The following is a 17,710-nucleotide window of genomic DNA, read 5'->3' as shown; positions in this document are numbered from 1 at the left end:
TATGGAGTAAACGTTTCATAATTGTTTATAATCGATTCAAAATAGCTTATACCATTGATATCAATGTGGATATATTTTAATTTCTAGTTTTATATTACACGTTGTTGGTTCCTACGGTTTACTACTATCAATATTAATTAGATCAATATAAATGTTCGATTTATTAATTGAAGTCTATACATTATGTATTTATATTATATCGAGACGTGAGAGTCACAAGCTCAAGTCTACCACTTTTTGCTCATATGTAAAATTCCATTTATAATTTATCTTCTATACCTTTTTGGGACTATTTGTTTGGGATACCGGGCAATGTAAGATTCTGCGGTAAGAGGCTCCTGATTATACAGAACTCTCTTCGGATCCGAGAACAGTGTTCCTGTTCTACTCAGGATGTGAGGTCCCCATTTAACGCGTTTACGACCATAAGCTTAAAATAAAGATCGCCATATATTTATTTTAAGCTCAGGGCATCGGGCCTGCTACCTCCCACAGATATTGTTATAATTGAAAGACAAGCTGTATCATCCATTTTTATTTTACTACTAAATAGAAATACTTTCCATTACTTTACTCTTAGGAGTGTGATAAACATTCGGTGAAGATAACCGCGTCTTATTGGACCGATTATTCGCCTGTATTCCTTGTTTTTATTTTAAATAACCATAGTTTATATATATTGTTAGTGCAATAGATTCGTATGACGCTTCGGGCTACAACGCGATTGATGCAATATGCAGACGTATGCAAATGTGTATTGAAACTTGGATGTTAACTTCGCGATGTATTTACATAAACCCGGTCGAGTTTTCGTAACTAGGAGGTTTGATGTAATTCTAGGATAACAATTCCAGCACTAAAGATTGTGTATTAACTCGTAGTATGATTAGAACATCTTATACGTCCCTGCTCGTCTGAGTGGAATTTTTTAAATTTAAATAAATAGTGAAGTAAATTTTAAAAGTCAGAACATTTTTTTTTCATTTTCATAATAATTTTTCTACGCCAATTCTTGCGTTTCAGGTTGAATTTCCAAAATCAGTGAAATTCAATGCAATGCTGCATGCATTGCATTGAATTTCATACTTCTTGCTAAGAAGCCGTACTATAAATTTAATTCTTCTTATATAATATAAGCTTTGGATACCTATGGGTATCACCCTATCTTGTAGTACATTTTCAAAAACGTTGAAACACACATTTATTTCTTAGAAGAAAAATAGCGGACACCTCATAAAAACTTTTATCCCAAGTTTCACCCTGATAAACTATAATTAGGCTTGCGTTTATAAGTTTTAACGTCAGTAAAATGAATTTTGATACAACATTGAATCCCCCATTTAGGACATGTATTTTGAAAAATCCTCTCTTAGCTGAGCACAGATACGTTCCAAAATAATTTCTATGCAAACTCTCAATGTGTAAAACGCACTGGCGTAGGTATTAGTACATTGTCAGTCAGTCGTTTTAAAATTTTATTAAGTATATTTATTCATTAGCAGCCTGTAAAGGCTAAGGCCTCCTCTCCCTTTGAGGAGAAGGAATTCGGACAAAATATAAAAGAGTAAACAAAATAATCCGAGTAGAACAAAGCGTGATTATGTTGACACTATCAATACGAAAGCGCTATAACATACATACTAAAAGAAAATCCATCGTGAATAACTGATTGGCCAAGCTTAGAACAGACCGAGAGAATGTTTGTGTGAACACATCGTATAGCAACTGATCCGATAAAAAATATTCCCGAACTGAACCACTTTTACAACGTACTGTAAGTCGATTTTCACTATTTTAGCGTCTGGTCGAGCATCGAGTGTCTTTGATTTCTACAGAACCGCTTTTATTTAAAGGAGTTTTTGAAATTCGTCTCGTGAATATTAATCTTGTACCAAGCAAGTACGAGTTGACAGTGGTCATAATATACGTTTTATATTTAGTTTTGGGGTTTTGTGCAAACACGTCTGAGCTGGTACCATCCATTCATTATATATTTCATCGCTTTTTCGGTTGTTATTTTTGTGTTGTTGTTGTTGTGTTGTTGTTGTTGTGGTTTAAAAGGCACGTGACGTACAGCGGACATAACATGTTAGTTTCCAAGCTCCGTGGGCTACGAATATAGTAAATGATGATAAATTAGATATTTTTTTGTGCTGGTGTTTTATAGCTGGTGATCAAGTCCCATCAGAGGACCTAATTAAAAAAATATATCAGTATTTAGGCCAGTCACACGACATACATAATGTTATATATTTATATTTTATTTTACTTCCAACAAAACTCCATACATTTATTCAACATATTTATTCAACTCTACAATGCGTATGATTAAATTGTATTGAATTACCTTTTTTTCGAGTTATTCAAATTGTTTTTGTTTTATCCGATACGAATTTCCTAATTCCTAAAAGTATCGATAAGCATTTATCGTTACGAGTTTCGCACAACCATTCAACGGTTCATTGAATGCGATCCAAAAAGTTTACAAAAACAAAGCGAGAGGTAAAAAAAAAAATTCGAAAGACCTTTTTCTCCTGGTAATTTAACTTCATCGACATACGATATACTGGTGTATTTGTAACGTTAGCCGTTATTTTCATATGGAATCGTAAAAGTTTTGAGGTGATTTCAGTGCAATAAATTGAAGTCTTACGATCCTTTATGTTTGTAATGGTACTTTGGCAGTGAATGTTGTTTTATAAACGATTATAAAGAACAAAGGTTGTCATTTAACCTTAACGTATGTGTGGGTACATATGTTTGTATATATGTAAGAATATAACTACGAGTATTATTTATATTAATAGTATTATATTACACTTTTATATTAATGAATGTTCAATTCACGATGTTTTGTTTTCTAAACCAGACTTACATACTTATCATATTTAACGTAATTTAACACGTTCAAACATGAAGGTCTTAATAAGAAGGCCGCAATAAAAAAAAAATATTACTGTACAAATCATGACCGCATGAACTGGTGGCTAGAATGCTAGAGATTCCTCGTTACCTATAAATTCCGATCCTCTGGGCGAAAACTGAACTGGCATCATTTAATGGCTTGTAATTCATTATGATTTTGTTAAATTGGCTGAAATACATTGACGGTTGAATATGATGGAAATATGATGCCGACTAGGAAGGAGCTTTGCTAGCGCGTGCTGCGTAAAACGATAAAGTTATATGTTTCAAAATATAAACGTTTTATTTGGACCTTTAGCTAGTAACTAATAAAATAACATAAAATACATTGAATACAATACAGTACGGATACTCATTTTCTTATTGTATTAGTTCTAATAACGGCGTAGGATACCACACGTGTTCATTAGCATTGTCCCGCATCCATTCGACCACATCAATGGTTGGAGCCGCGGTATCCAACGTGGAACATTCCAAACGGTGTCAATGCCTACGTACTTATGACGACGTATTGATGAAAATTTTCATATTTGGAACATCAAGTTGAAATTTTGAAACCGCGATAAAATTGTTGTCAATTAAATATATTTCAGATAACTTATCAGGCAAAATATGATCCCCAAAAGCTAGTTAGTGAATGGTTATCATACCAATTTACTTTCATAATGACAATCAAAATGAAATAAAATAATAACGTATACGAATAAATAAATTAAATTATAATTCATATATTTTTCTTAAAGTTGAATGAAATATACAATCTATCAAAATTAAAAAAAAAATCCTCCTTGTCACGTACACACCGCAAGTGTACTGCAGTTAAATATGTCCTAATTATAGACATGCGCGTATAAACACTCACAGGTATTGTGAAAACGGTGGAAGTTTCACTTGTTTAAACTTACGTCTTCTCCAAGTTTTATAAGATATTTTGTTATAACACATCTTTAATCTACTCAATCTTTTGCAGATAAACCAGTTTGCAAGAACAAAATGACAGCGATTGTCGGTGCAGCTATAAACGAAGCTGCTCGTGTTGCTTGTGAAGTGGATGCCTTTCCAGTGCCGAAGAACTTCCAATGGACGCTAAATAATACGATGGGCACTGTTGAGTTGGATTCGGTAAGTGTGCTTATGTGATATAAAAGTCTTAAGCATAATAAATAATTATAGAACAGTATAAAATAGCTTTGATATAAAAGGATCGGCCAATTTTCTAAAAAGGTGTATGCATTTAAGTATCTATTTGTTAAACTCTAAAATACTATTAAGTATCGTGTATAAAATACTGATGAGTGTCACACGTGATTGAAATTCTGCTATTAATCGGAAATCTATATTTACTTTTCGTTTTCACCTGTGGTACAGCGTCTTAAAATAAAAACTTATTAAAATGATGATACTTTAATATCTGTATAAAAATAGCATACAGATATATGTATATATCGTTTAGTTAAATAAGCAGAATTTTATCTTGTCACAACGAAATGACAAACATCGTCATCACAGATATCACTGGAAGATCACATGTGAGCGTTCTATCTATGATGAGTAGTTCACTCTGGTCTGTCAAACCTAACATTGATATTTTTTTAATTTTATATTCATTTAACAGGCAAAGTACACAGTGGAAAAGTCTGGTCGTTCCATCCTTACATACACGCCATCAACGGACGTAGATTACGGGTCCCTCGCCTGCAGAGCCACTAACATGGCAGGACAACAAATTGAGCCCTGCAGATATACTCTACTACCGGCTGTTAAGCCCGACCCGCCTACCAATTGCTCTACTTTGAACTTGACTGACGATTCCGCAGAACTCAGGTGTTTAGCGGGTAAGCATTTTTTCTATACATAATTAACTAATAACTCAACAAAATTTGAGTGTACATAGAAGCAATTTATAGATTATGAAATGTATAGGACCATAAGATGTAAGGGAAAATAGGACTTATTATTTTTATTACCCATAACATTTTATGTCTGTTCTATCTGTTCTCATCGAGTGCTATAAAATTCTTATGTATGCTTTTAACTTATTTCGTAACATGCTATTTTCTAAGTTATATTACCTTTAAACACCTAACCGTATAACATAAAACCTTTTACGTCCATTCCCTCAAGGCTACGACGGCGGCCTTCAAACCACGTACTTCGTAGAAGCGTGGGAATTGGACACTCTTATAGCGAATGTCTCCACAATAATGCCTGTGTGGAAGCTACAAGGACTCGGGTCGGGGAAGGAATTAACGCTCGTATTTTATGCGAACAATGCAAGAGGACGATCGGAAATTACTACTTTAAGAGTACATACATTATCGAGGCTGGCTTTACATACAGGTATTATACAATGTATTGGTTTATCATTATTATTCTAAATTTGAAAAAAAAAACCGAAACTATGTATTTTTGTCTGTTTACAACGATATGTTAATATATGTATATAACGTTTAAAGTTTTCAATGAGACAGTAATCACTATAAATTAAAGATATATTTAGGGGCGTATTATGAGAATTATAACATCAACGATAGACACTACCTGAAATTATAAAATTTGTTCAAACAGAAGCGCAAAATAACGTCGGACGTATCGATGCGAGCTGGGCGCTCGGCATCATCGCAGGGGCAGTCGGCACATTGGCTGCCGTCGCAATCATTGCGCTCTTAGCGAGAAAGCGACATAGACCGCTACAGTATGAAGGTATGGCATATTTAACAAATATTTTTTGGTTACGAATGTAGAATAAAAAAATAACGTTATTTATTATCTGTGCTTTATGCTGCAATTTAAGTTTCTTGAGGTTTCTATTATCGTTACGTAACGTTACTTCATATTTACGTTATTTACTAGACATAAGTCAAGTACACCACTACTTAACTTATTTCGGGAAACTAAGGTTTTGGAGCAGATTTTCTTTCGCCGGTTCTTCTCAGGTCCGAGGTGCTAAATTCCGAACCGGTGGTAGATTTTTGACAATCAATAAGCAAGTGTAAACACTTCTATATTGAATAAAGATTTTTGATTTGATTTGATTTGATTTGATACGTAAAAAAAAACTTCGTTTTCAATTGTTATCTTGTAAATAATTATAGGGTTATTTTTATAACTAAATATTAATTAAGATGACAATTGTCGCTTAATTACTCATATTATCTTATCGTTTGTAATTTAGTTACAAATCAAAAATAATGTGTAAAAATAGTCCTTAAAAACATTTTATCAAAACGGAAATATACAAAAATTACAACACATAATATTACTGTTGCAACACTTAAAGCATGACGTTCATTCCGAATCGACACCGAAAAAAAAATTCATTACACGAAGTGCAATACAATTTTTTCGGTGGCAGGTTAAATACAAAAGCATTTTACAAAACCATTTCGAACTGTAATATCTCATAGCGAGGTTTTAGTGGTTCAGCTGTGGAGCATACATTATCCAAGCATCGCGTGTAGAATACCTATAGCTTAACTTGTAAATGGCCCAAGTTTGAATTTTTATGACACCATTATCAACACCTTCAGTGACAAAGCAATTTATATACAAATAATGCGGCTGTCGCCTCTGTAATTAGAAAATTATGCTGCAATCAAAGTTGAAGCTTAGAAATTAGTTTAATCAACGCTTTATGTTTTGTTGGATCAAGAAATTGTTTCGAGAAATAGTCTAACCTTTGAAAGGTTTTAAATTGTTTTAATTTAAAAGCAAGTAACGTCACGCAACTGACTCAATACTTAATACGAGCAGATATATAGTTTTCATGGTAGAAGATTGTTAAATACAGATAAATAATTTCTTATATGGCATTTTCTTTAATAAACATTGCACCGCTCCCATTCGCGTGAATTATTTAATAAAAAATATTCACAAAAAACAAAACCTATCGAGGAAGTAAGACGACAATTTGATCAATGAATGATTTTTTTGACATAATTATGTAATTGTTTCGTCTATTTTGTTTTGATCACTAAGTAATTTTTTGTTAAAGGTCAATAAAAATAAATGACCAAATACCATTACTTTTACTGTCCTAACACTTTTCATTAAAACGAATTATTGTTTTTCTCGAATCACATTTCTTCTTCGGATTGTTTTTTTATTTTAAGTTGGTGTCCAAAATACGCCCAATTTGGAACATCGTTTTGAACCGAAAGCATGTATAGGTCTTTTTGATATAGAATCTTCGGTTGACTTAACTTTGAAAGGATTTTCATTAACCAAGCACTCAAATGTCACAGGAAATACTTACTTCATTCTTGAAATAGAAGATTTCTTATATTTCAACCGATAACATCTATTTTCCTTGTTCCTAAAAAATCTTATCCTTGATGTTATTTACCTGTTCAACTGATTTGTCTTAAGGAAGGAATTAGATGGATAATTCAGCCAATGGTAAATTAGAAAATGGAAAAGAATACAAAAACAATCCACATCACTCAGAATTTGGTACAGAGAAGCCGGATTTAAATTTGAATCTTTCCTGAGACGAAAATGACTTATAAGTCTTATCGTAAATAAAGCCAAAGCATTAAGCCGATCACGGATATCTTAAACCTTTTGACGTAAAATATTGCTATAATGTTTTTATTTTAATTTTAATCGGGCAATGTTTTCTTATCAATAATAATAATTAAGTAGGATAAAAATAGTATTTAAAACGTATTAACATTAGTACACTAAGTAGTTGAGTTGTTTTGATAATGTATAATATTGAAGCAATACACAACGATACAACACAATATTATGTTGTCGCGGTAAAATATTATGAATACCATTGTTAAATCAAATAATTAATTCTACAAACATATACCTTATTTAAAAATAAAATTAAAATTCCTTTTTAGATTTAACTTATATTGCGAAATAACTTCAATATTTTAACCCAGAAACACGGCCTCATTCGCGTGCTTTACGTCCAAAAAAAAAAGGCAACTTAATACAACATAGTACATTAGAAAACACAGCTTAGTTCAAAAAGTAAATTGCTACTACTATTGCAAAGAAATACCGTGAAGAATAAAGGCAGATTCCGAGCGTGTGTCGAATTTTCGAACGTTTTACTAAGTCGGGAAGCATTTTCACTGCATTTCAAATGTGATTTATGTCCTTCTACGTCTATACAGATATTGCAGATGTTTCGTCACTGGTTGCGACATTTTTATTAAGTTTGCACACCCGCGAGACCGCAAAAATGAATATCGTGTTTGAATTCAGATATTCAAAGTGCGGTATTAAATTTCAAGTTATAATAATAGATCGAGTTTTGTCTGTTACTCCTTTTGTGTCAGTTTTTCTTTTGATTTTCAGTAATGTATTGTATTGAATAATGAATAGCTTGGTTTCAATTATTTAACAGTAAATTCAATTAAGATTTCATATAATATTATATAATGTATAAGGCAAAACATTTTGAGTAAAATTCTGACGAAATTGAGCTGGCCATTTCAAGACATGGTATTTAAATTTTTTAACCCTGATTTTATTAATACATTTTTCAAAAATAAATATATTGTACAGTTATAAATAAACGTATTGCTATGCTAGTTACATAAAAAATATTTTAGCAATAAGAAACAAAGACAAAGACAAGATAAAATACTATCATGGTTTTCTATACGGATATACTTTGTTAATTCGTAATTGAAATAAATTTTCAAGTAACAGCCCCAAAAAATTCACACCCATTTAATAATACGCCGTATAACTGCAACGAAAGTTGAATGTGTTTTGTTTTAATCTATACATGTTTTATTAAAACTGAAATTTTATATTAAAGTTATAAAATAACTTATTATGAAATATAACGCCAATATAACAATATAAACAAAACTTCGTACTTAGTGTATTTTACGTATTAATACTATGATCCATTTTATAAACTTATTAATAGCTACCAGTTTTCGACTTCGTTGGTAATTGGTTTAGAGTAAACGCATTTTTAATATCATACAAATAAGATTTATTTAAATTCCTGTATTTTCAAATTTATATAATAGCAGATGAAATTTAAAAAAGGAATTATTTATTTTTATATATACTTTTCGGTGGTAGGGCTAGCCGTTATGATAGGTGCAAGCCCATATCTAAGCGCTATCTATATAAGGGTCGGTATCACACACTCAACAGATATTTTACCGCCAAATAGCAATACTTGTTATTGTTGAGTTCAAGTTTGAAGGGTGAGTGAGCCAGTGTAACTGCAGGGACTAGGAATACAACAGCTTAGTTTCCAAGGTTGTTGAAACATTGGTTAATATTTCTTACAGCTACATAGTCTATCGGTGGTAGTGACCACTGACCATTTGATAGTCTGCCTACCTTTATCATAAAATAAAAAGGATTTTGTACTCACAGCTGCACTAATTTTCTTTATCCGGAATAAAATGTGTGTCAAACCATGATGAATAAACTATCTTTATGCAAAAAAATACATCTCCCTTCGCTCCGTTGACACGAGAACGAAGGATAACCAACAAACAGACTTTAGCATTTATAATTATAGTATATTTTGTAGTGTGGCATCTATTATATAGGTCAGTGCAACCTGACTCCTCGTTTATATGAATTTACTTTAAATACAAGCTCATTTTACATTGGTCATTATTAGTTATTAAAAAATGTTTTTTTTTTTGTTATTCCATCTTCTTTCTTCTCCTCGTAACATCAAAAACGGTACAGTAATTCGTGCATGATATTCGAACAAACAAATATCATTTAATTATGTCAAGGTTTTTATTAGATTTAGATTTAAAGATCAAAATTAACATCGTTTATTTATATTTAATACTTGTAATCTACTTTTAAAGTTATGTACATACTAATATTATAAAGATGTGAAATTTGTTTGTTCGTATCTATGGGCTTACCTTCGGCACTAATTATATAATTATTAAATCTTTTTCACTGGTCAAAACCTGCATTATTCCTGTCTGCTACTTTATTATTAAATTGCAACCGTGCAAGCCGGTTGGGTCGCTAATATAGAATATTAGTGCAATAAGTAAAAATTGTTACGAAAAAAATGTACCTGTTAAAATAACACTCAGCATTTACTGGATCTCGTTTACAGAATAATTAATCATATTTATGTAATGTAAACATAATTGTAAATGAAAACAATAGACCGTCTGTAACGATGATAAATCAATGATTCTATTTTTAAATTATACTGGCAAAGCCAGGCTGACGTTATCCTCTCTGTGTACAAATACCAATATTGTCATGGCGTTCGATTAAACGGAACGAGTTACAACAAACCGGATATAATAAAACCTTCCCAATGAAAATACATATTATATGTGACAAATTCCATAGTTATTTTAAAGTTTATGAATGTTTAAAAGATTTTGAGCGCAATTGGGTTCTTGATAGTAAGTGTTCACCACGATCATTGACATTGGCACTGTAAAAAATATAATATGATTAACCATTCTGTTTATCTCCAATGCACCACCCACAATGGGGACGATTATGTTATATCCCTTCTGCCTGATGACACAGGCTCACCCACGCTTCAGACCACAACACAACCATACTAAGTATAGGTAGAATTTATGACACGTCGGTGTACGTAATATGTGTAATATAAAATTTCATATCAAATAATTTGCAATAGTTGGCTACGTTTGTCTATTCAACGTGTAATATGTATAAACACATCATTAACAGCCTGTAAATTTCCCACTGCTGGGCTAAGGCCTCCTCTTCCTTTTTTGAGGAGAAAGTTTGGAGCATCTTGCACCACGCTGCTCCAATGCGGGTTCGTGGAATACACATGTGACAGAATTTCGTTGAAATTAGACACATGCAGGTTTCCTCACGATGTTTTCCTTCACCGCCGAGCACGAGATGAATTATAAACACAAATTAAGCATATGCAAATTCAGTGGTGCTTGCCTGGGTTTGAACCCGAAATCATCGGTTAAGATGCACTGGGCCAATATGTATATTTGTACATAACAGATACCTGTGGCCATACAAATTTTGGTTTATTTTAGTCCAATGAAATGTAAATGATCAAATATTTACTGAACAAAATTTCCTTTGGTCCCGTTATTAAACTAGGTAATTCATCTTTTAAGCTGAAACACTATATGATTGATGAATGTTCCGTATTCAAACTGTCTTGCTCTAGTTTAACAATATCCAGGACTCCAGCGGTACTAATTCTTGCATAATAGAGACATCAAATACGTGTGTACATAATATATAAGACCTACGTATTAACATAGGACGACTATCTTGTTTCTCTATTGGCTGGTTGCAATATCCAAGGACTTGGGTTCAATTCTTTAAGGAAATTCTCAGTGGTAGCTCGCGATTTAAAAGTTCGCGATGTTTGAACGTCGGTGCCTTGGAAAGCATGTAAATCCGCTGGTCCTATGACTTAAGTGCATCCGGCTATTGGAGAGTGAATAGAGTGTGCACTCAGCTAGTCTCCCTTGAGAAGGTTTATCATTAGATTTGTTTATATTATTTTTAAGTACTTTTATGATATTTATATTTTCTTTAATAGTGTGTATATTGTTGTGTGACGTTGTAAATATTTGGTAATCATGGTATAATATCATCATTACAATCACTCTTATAATTTGGGAGTAAAGATTTAAATAGCATTACTTTACTTTTACAATTTTTTACTTTTAAATAAAAAAACTAACTATGGAGAAGTAAATTAGTTATCACTCTCATTAGAGTCAAATGAGAAGTTAAAAATCTCAATTTCGAAATTGTGATTTAATTTTGAAACGAGTAAACGCTGAGTTTCATGACGGTTTGTAAAATCTAGAATCTAAATCAATGATAGATTTAAATTCGATATAATTATGTAAAATGACGCATATAACGTGCTTGTGAAATCCTGCTTAAATAATTTAAATTTGATTTAACTCCATAAACACACCTATATTTAAGATTATAATATTAAATTATCTTTTCGTTTGTTTTTGACAATTTAGATTTTTTTTGTACCAGGGCATACCGGTACATGTGAATTAAATTCAGACCCTAAACGTTATTTAGCGTGTCAGACAGCCATCTTATTATATCAACACGAAATATCGATATCGAGACCTTTTTTTGTGATTGCTCGGCGTTATTGAAACAAATAATTTACATGGTCGTCTGTAATATAATTTGTATATCAGAAATTTAGAATATTTATTTCAATAGTGCCCTGAAATAGTCGGCCTTATGGCAAGTGTCGCTGAATGTACATGAACTTAATTCGTTTTTGTAATTGTTTTCATGCTCGACGGTTAAGGGAAACTAAATAAAGGAAACTTACACGTCTCAGAATATGAAAATATGCAAAATTTATATCGAACATCACTCTGCTGCAATTGAAATATGCTTCTAACCTCATCTTTTCCAAAGGAGACGAAGCTGAACATAGTATAAAGATTTTAGAGTAACATAGACATTTAATATATATATTTTATATTTACTTGGATTTCCAAATAAATAATTAAATTCAAAGTCTGCATGAATTATGCAAATATATTTTCTTCAAAGTTCAACATAAATTCTATCTTAAGCATTAAACAAAGATTGCTAACGTTGCTAATGAAAGTAAAATCAATTTCCTGAAGCTCGAACCTGGAAGTATAACTAAATTGTTATACTAAGTATTTTCAATAAACTCATACAATTATTTGTCTTGACTGACTATCATTATACAGTCAAAATTACTGAATCTAGAAAGACGAAGTTCGGAACACGAGCCTGTATAATACATCCGTTGATGAAGGATCGTTGGAAATTTCAACTTTAAATCAAGGAAATGGGGTATTTTTGTATCCGTGCGAAGTCAGTGCGGAAAGCTAGCAAATTTATATTAGCATAATAAATTATAAATGGAACTTCGATACAACTAATACGGTAATTTGCATAGTGCTATAAATATTCCAAGTTGTGGCTATAATACCAAACTGGTTCGCAAACTATTTGGTATCAACAATAGGTATTTGTTACAGAAACATTCGGGTCTATTGTAACTCATACTAAAAGTACAAATACCTCAAACTATAGTTGGATTTCAAACGAACTTTGAAAATGAAGATGTACCCTGTGACATTTGAGCTGTCTACGATGCCTTACTGCACGAAATGTCAGTGCAATATTCCTTCAATAAGCCGTATCAAACTGAACTTTAAAAATAGGAAACACTAGTAAAACTTTAATATTTTGTAGTTGTTAATCTCAGGAACTGCGAGTTCGAATTTTTTTTTTTTAAGTTCATGTTGATACGTAGGCAAATGGGTCACCTAGTGGTATGAGTCACCACCCTTGGACATTATTATAAAATGTTACATCCTTTATGCCTACAGTTACACTGACTCATTCACTTTTCAAATTGGAACACAGCAAAACTAAGTATTGCGGTTTGGTGGTTGAACATTTTGATGAGTAGGTGATACCAACCCAGATGTAATACCAAGTAATACTGTTGCGTTCGATAGTCCACTCATTGAGGTGGGCTATTGAGGCTATATAAGACTACATATATGTCACACTATAGCCTATTGAATGGAATATTTACAATGGTAATCAATCACTTTGGCAAATAATTTTAATTAGGCATAGATATTTGTGTGATTCAGATTTAACGGAGGCGAAAATGCGCGATGATATTCTTTGATAAAATGAATCATTGATTTTGTAACGCGAATATATTTCGCTTATTGTATAACAATTATTTGATTTGACTGATGAATATTAATTAGATAATATTGATTTGTTGAATCATATATATATATATATAAACCACATGTAAATAGAGTACTTATCTAATAGTAATATTTAACAATAGTCATACTTATTTTGTAAACTCATATATATAAGCTTCTTTTGTAATATTTACTTTTGCACCAATAAATTATTATTATATAGCTTACGAAGATAAGTAAACTTTAATTATTAGCCCTTTTTTCGAATGTAAAATCGATAACGACAGCTTTGTACGAGCTCGTCTTGGTAGATATCACCCATTCATCAAATTATTTCTACCGCTCAGCCGTAATACTTAGTATTACTGTGTTCCGGTTTGAAAGATGAGTGAGGCAGCGTAACTACATCTCAGTTCTCAAGGTTGGTAGTAGGTAGGAATGGTTCGATTTCTTACATAGCCGATGTCTGTAGGCAGTAGAGACCACTTAACATCGGGTGGCCTACCTACCTAATTATTATAAACCATATATATGTTAATAATATCTTATATGAAACTTAATTTATTAGTAAGTTACGCGGTCACGCGTCGTTTGTCTTCTCGTATTAAAATTGTTGCAAAGTAGTTGCAGTTTTTTGACAAAGTACCATATATGTAAGATTTGCCCATCCGCTTGTATAAAAAAAACCGTACGGCAAGTTAGCTTCAATTATTTGTGGGAAACAAAACTATAATTTATCACAAAAATAAATGTAAGGTAAAAAATAAATTATTATAAGCACAATAAACATTAAAACCAAGCGCTCATTCAAGTCATACTTTTTATGTCTCTTTATGTAGAACGAACTATGTCGAAAAACGCTTTTTGGTAAGAATATGTAACAATTATAATAAATATTACAGTAATGAAGAAATGTTAAATATATTTCATTAAGTTCTTAAGAGCCTTAAAAAACTTTATTTGTTTTAATATTCTTTTTTTTTGTTTTATATACATTGATTATCTATTATTTATTATTTGTATATCTTATTAGATTTACTCCATGTTTTAATGTAACAGTGGAGACTTTGTTGGCTTATGTAAGACTTACTTTGATATCAAACGTTTGTGTATTATAATATCCTGTATTTTTGCCTAAAATAAATAAATAAATATTATCACATAGCATCTAAGATTAATAACAGAGTGTATATAATATATATTTGAGTAAAATTATAACTTCTATTGAGCGTAATGAATTTATCAAGCTGAGGTATACCAAATGTTTGTTTTTAGTATAATCTCATAATTTGATATAACATTTTTATGATTTATATTTAACGTTTACGTACGAAAATAATAAAAGTAAATTAAAAATTTAAACTACGTTTTGTCAACATTAAAATCTATACTAATATTGTAAATGTAGAAATAACTCCGTCTGTCCATTCGTCTGGTCTGTCTTTCACGGCTAAGACCATAAACTGCATTTGATAGAATTTGATACGAATTTGAACCTAAGAATGGCCTTACTCTTTATACCAGAATCCTACGACGCCCCAAAACGCACTCGAATCCGCGGAAATAATATTTGATTATGTGTAGTTTCTATATAAATTTTATTTATTTTTAGCTCCAACACAGACCGTCAAGGCTTATAAAGGAATGCATAGTTCAAACCATTCCCCTATCCAGCCGGACGACAAGAATCCAGATGTAGTGCCTCTCGGGAAAGGTGAGAGCGCTTGTTTGTTGTTATTCATATCCTAGGAACACTTAAGAGCAACGTCATATAATAAAATAACTATGTTACCGTGTCATAGCGAAATATAATTTTAAAATATTACTTCTAAGCGAATATTGCCTTATGTTTGATAAGTCAATCAGATAAGATAACTTTACATAAAATATAATATGTCATCTCACTGAACTGTATATTATTTTAAAAAGCTTAATTATTATTTTTGTATTTTCTTCTAGAAAGGATATAATTTCGGTTCAAATTATATTTTTTCGCAATAACAAGTCGAGGGATACTTTCTTGTTATATATATACTTATTGCAATTTGAGATTATATTTTTTATTACTCAAATATAAATAACAATTAAAATGATGGCAGACATTACTAATTAAAAACGTACTTTCGATATTAGCCGAGCATTAGTAGAAGTATAATCTTTTGAACAAACAATCATTCGATTTTTAAAAATATTTTAAGTAGAAATTTTACTATGAAACCATTTTAACCAATAACTATATAAAATATTTTTAGCAACATTAATAAAATGATATTTTTATGTAGATTTTAATTGCACGCGAGACTCAGAGCGGCCACCGGAACCACCACCCTACGGCGCTGTCGTATCACCACCGGTTGGAGCATCTCGAAGCGTGCATAGTCTGCACGACAGATCCCACACTCCTCATACACCAAACACACCCGTGTCCGATGCTCAGGTTTGTATATTTCTCATACACACATACGTACATAATATCTTGGTTGTCGTGCTTTGTATTGTTGTGTTCCGGTTTGAATATTGAGAGACCCAGTTTATAGGCACAAGGGATATAAATGAATAGCTCTTCTGTTTAGTGGCGCATACAGTCCTTAAATATATTTATAAGAAATAAAGGTATCATAAGGGACTGAGACCAAGATGGAAACGTTTATCAACTGACAATGAGAATATACGATTGAAAGTAAGACAAAAAATGCCTTATCCATATTCAAATTTGGAACTAATCTTGTCATTGTCTCTGACATAGTACAAAGACTTTTTGCCACATTGATAATTCCCTGAAATAACTCGTATTGAATTGGTATTGATAACGAGTATTACATCATAAATTTTATTTAGACTCAGTAAACTAACGTTTACCTAAATCTGAGTCAAATTTTCTTTTAAGATGATATATTATTTGATTTTATTAATTATCTTATAGAACGCACTACTAGGCTTAATTTACTAGTCAATATTCAAAATAGTAAGTCATTAATGAGAAATAAAATCTATTAATAAAAAAAGTGTTTACCTATATAAAAGGAAAGTGCAAATATCGTTCAAAACTTTTAACTGTCAAAACTCAAAATAGTAAGCCAAAATGTTGCCAAATAACATAAAAACTATTAATAAAAAAACTGTATGCCTATATAAATGGAAAGTGTTCAAAACTTTTAATTTAATTTGTTTTATTATTGCTCGATTTTAAAGTTATCTCTAAAATCGACCAATAATAATACAAGATACGTTATTTGAATCAAAGTGCTTAGATTTAATATGACTACATAAAGAAAATCTCATGTATGAAATAATGTTTCTTAATTACATATGAAGCCGTCGTCATGAGATTATTATACATTTCATATAGATTTTTAGTTTAAAAAAAGAATCTAAATTTGTTTATAAAATAACAGTTGACGATAATTTTTCTAGAGTATCGGTACACTAGCAGAAGACAGGCGGAGCGTGACGAGCGGCACACTGTCGAGGAGAAGAGAAGTCGTTACAACGAGGACGCCTCTCTTAGCGAACGCGAGAGAGAGCTGTGTGTAGACTGTTAATATAGCGCTTTATATTAAAGGAAACGACAAATCGATTTATTTTCAACACGTCGCCTTTATAAATTAGAATTATTTACGACGTGCAATCAGGTTTGTGGTGGGACATCTCTATATATTACATGTTTGTATGTTTAACTACTTATTTTGAGTAAGATGTCCCTGTGGATATAAAATGTCATTATTTTGGAATGAATGTGCTAATTTTATCATTACGATTTGTATTTGTTTTAAACATTTCGTGCTTTATGACGAAAACAGGGCGAGAGAGTATGTTCATCGAATAAAGCATGCCATACGTGAATCTAATAATCGGTATTGAAGCTGCCTAGTAAATTGCGCTAAAATCTTTCCCCTTAACAGGCTCGTAGTCTACTACTGAATTTTTAGTAGTTCTGCTTGATGCAATCCATATTGCTACACCATCTTAAATCGGTGACAAGCGCAAAGAAAATAATAATAGCCATTATCATAAACAACTTCATTAATTAATCAAAATATAATTATAATTAAAAACTGTAACGAAAATATATGAAGATCTATTCGTTCACGAAGGCGCGTGACTAGACACAT

The 17,710-nt window shown here is 31.5% G+C and overlaps 1 protein-coding gene across 1 annotated transcript in view; it reads left to right on the top strand.

The window, feature by feature from the left end:
* LOC113397382 (nephrin-like) overlaps window positions 1-17,251 on the top strand; it is a 194,919-nt gene extending 177,668 nt beyond the window's left edge. Inside the window, exons 11-17 of the mRNA XM_026635699.2 lie at window positions 3,896-4,047; window positions 4,541-4,760; window positions 5,050-5,265; window positions 5,494-5,628; window positions 15,211-15,312; window positions 15,881-16,035; window positions 17,013-17,251. Coding sequence (XP_026491484.2) covers window positions 3,896-4,047; window positions 4,541-4,760; window positions 5,050-5,265; window positions 5,494-5,628; window positions 15,211-15,312; window positions 15,881-16,035; window positions 17,013-17,132 — 1,100 coding nt within the window. The 3' untranslated portion in view covers window positions 17,133-17,251. The remainder of the gene's footprint in view (window positions 1-3,895; window positions 4,048-4,540; window positions 4,761-5,049; window positions 5,266-5,493; window positions 5,629-15,210; window positions 15,313-15,880; window positions 16,036-17,012) is intronic.
* Window positions 17,252-17,710: the final 459 nt, after the last annotated feature.

This window comes from Vanessa tameamea, chromosome 3 (genome assembly GCF_037043105.1).
Source record: "Vanessa tameamea isolate UH-Manoa-2023 chromosome 3, ilVanTame1 primary haplotype, whole genome shotgun sequence".
NCBI lineage: Eukaryota > Metazoa > Arthropoda > Insecta > Lepidoptera > Nymphalidae > Vanessa > Vanessa tameamea.
Note: the sequence above shows the minus strand (reverse complement) of the source record. Positions and strands in the feature narration are given on the sequence as shown.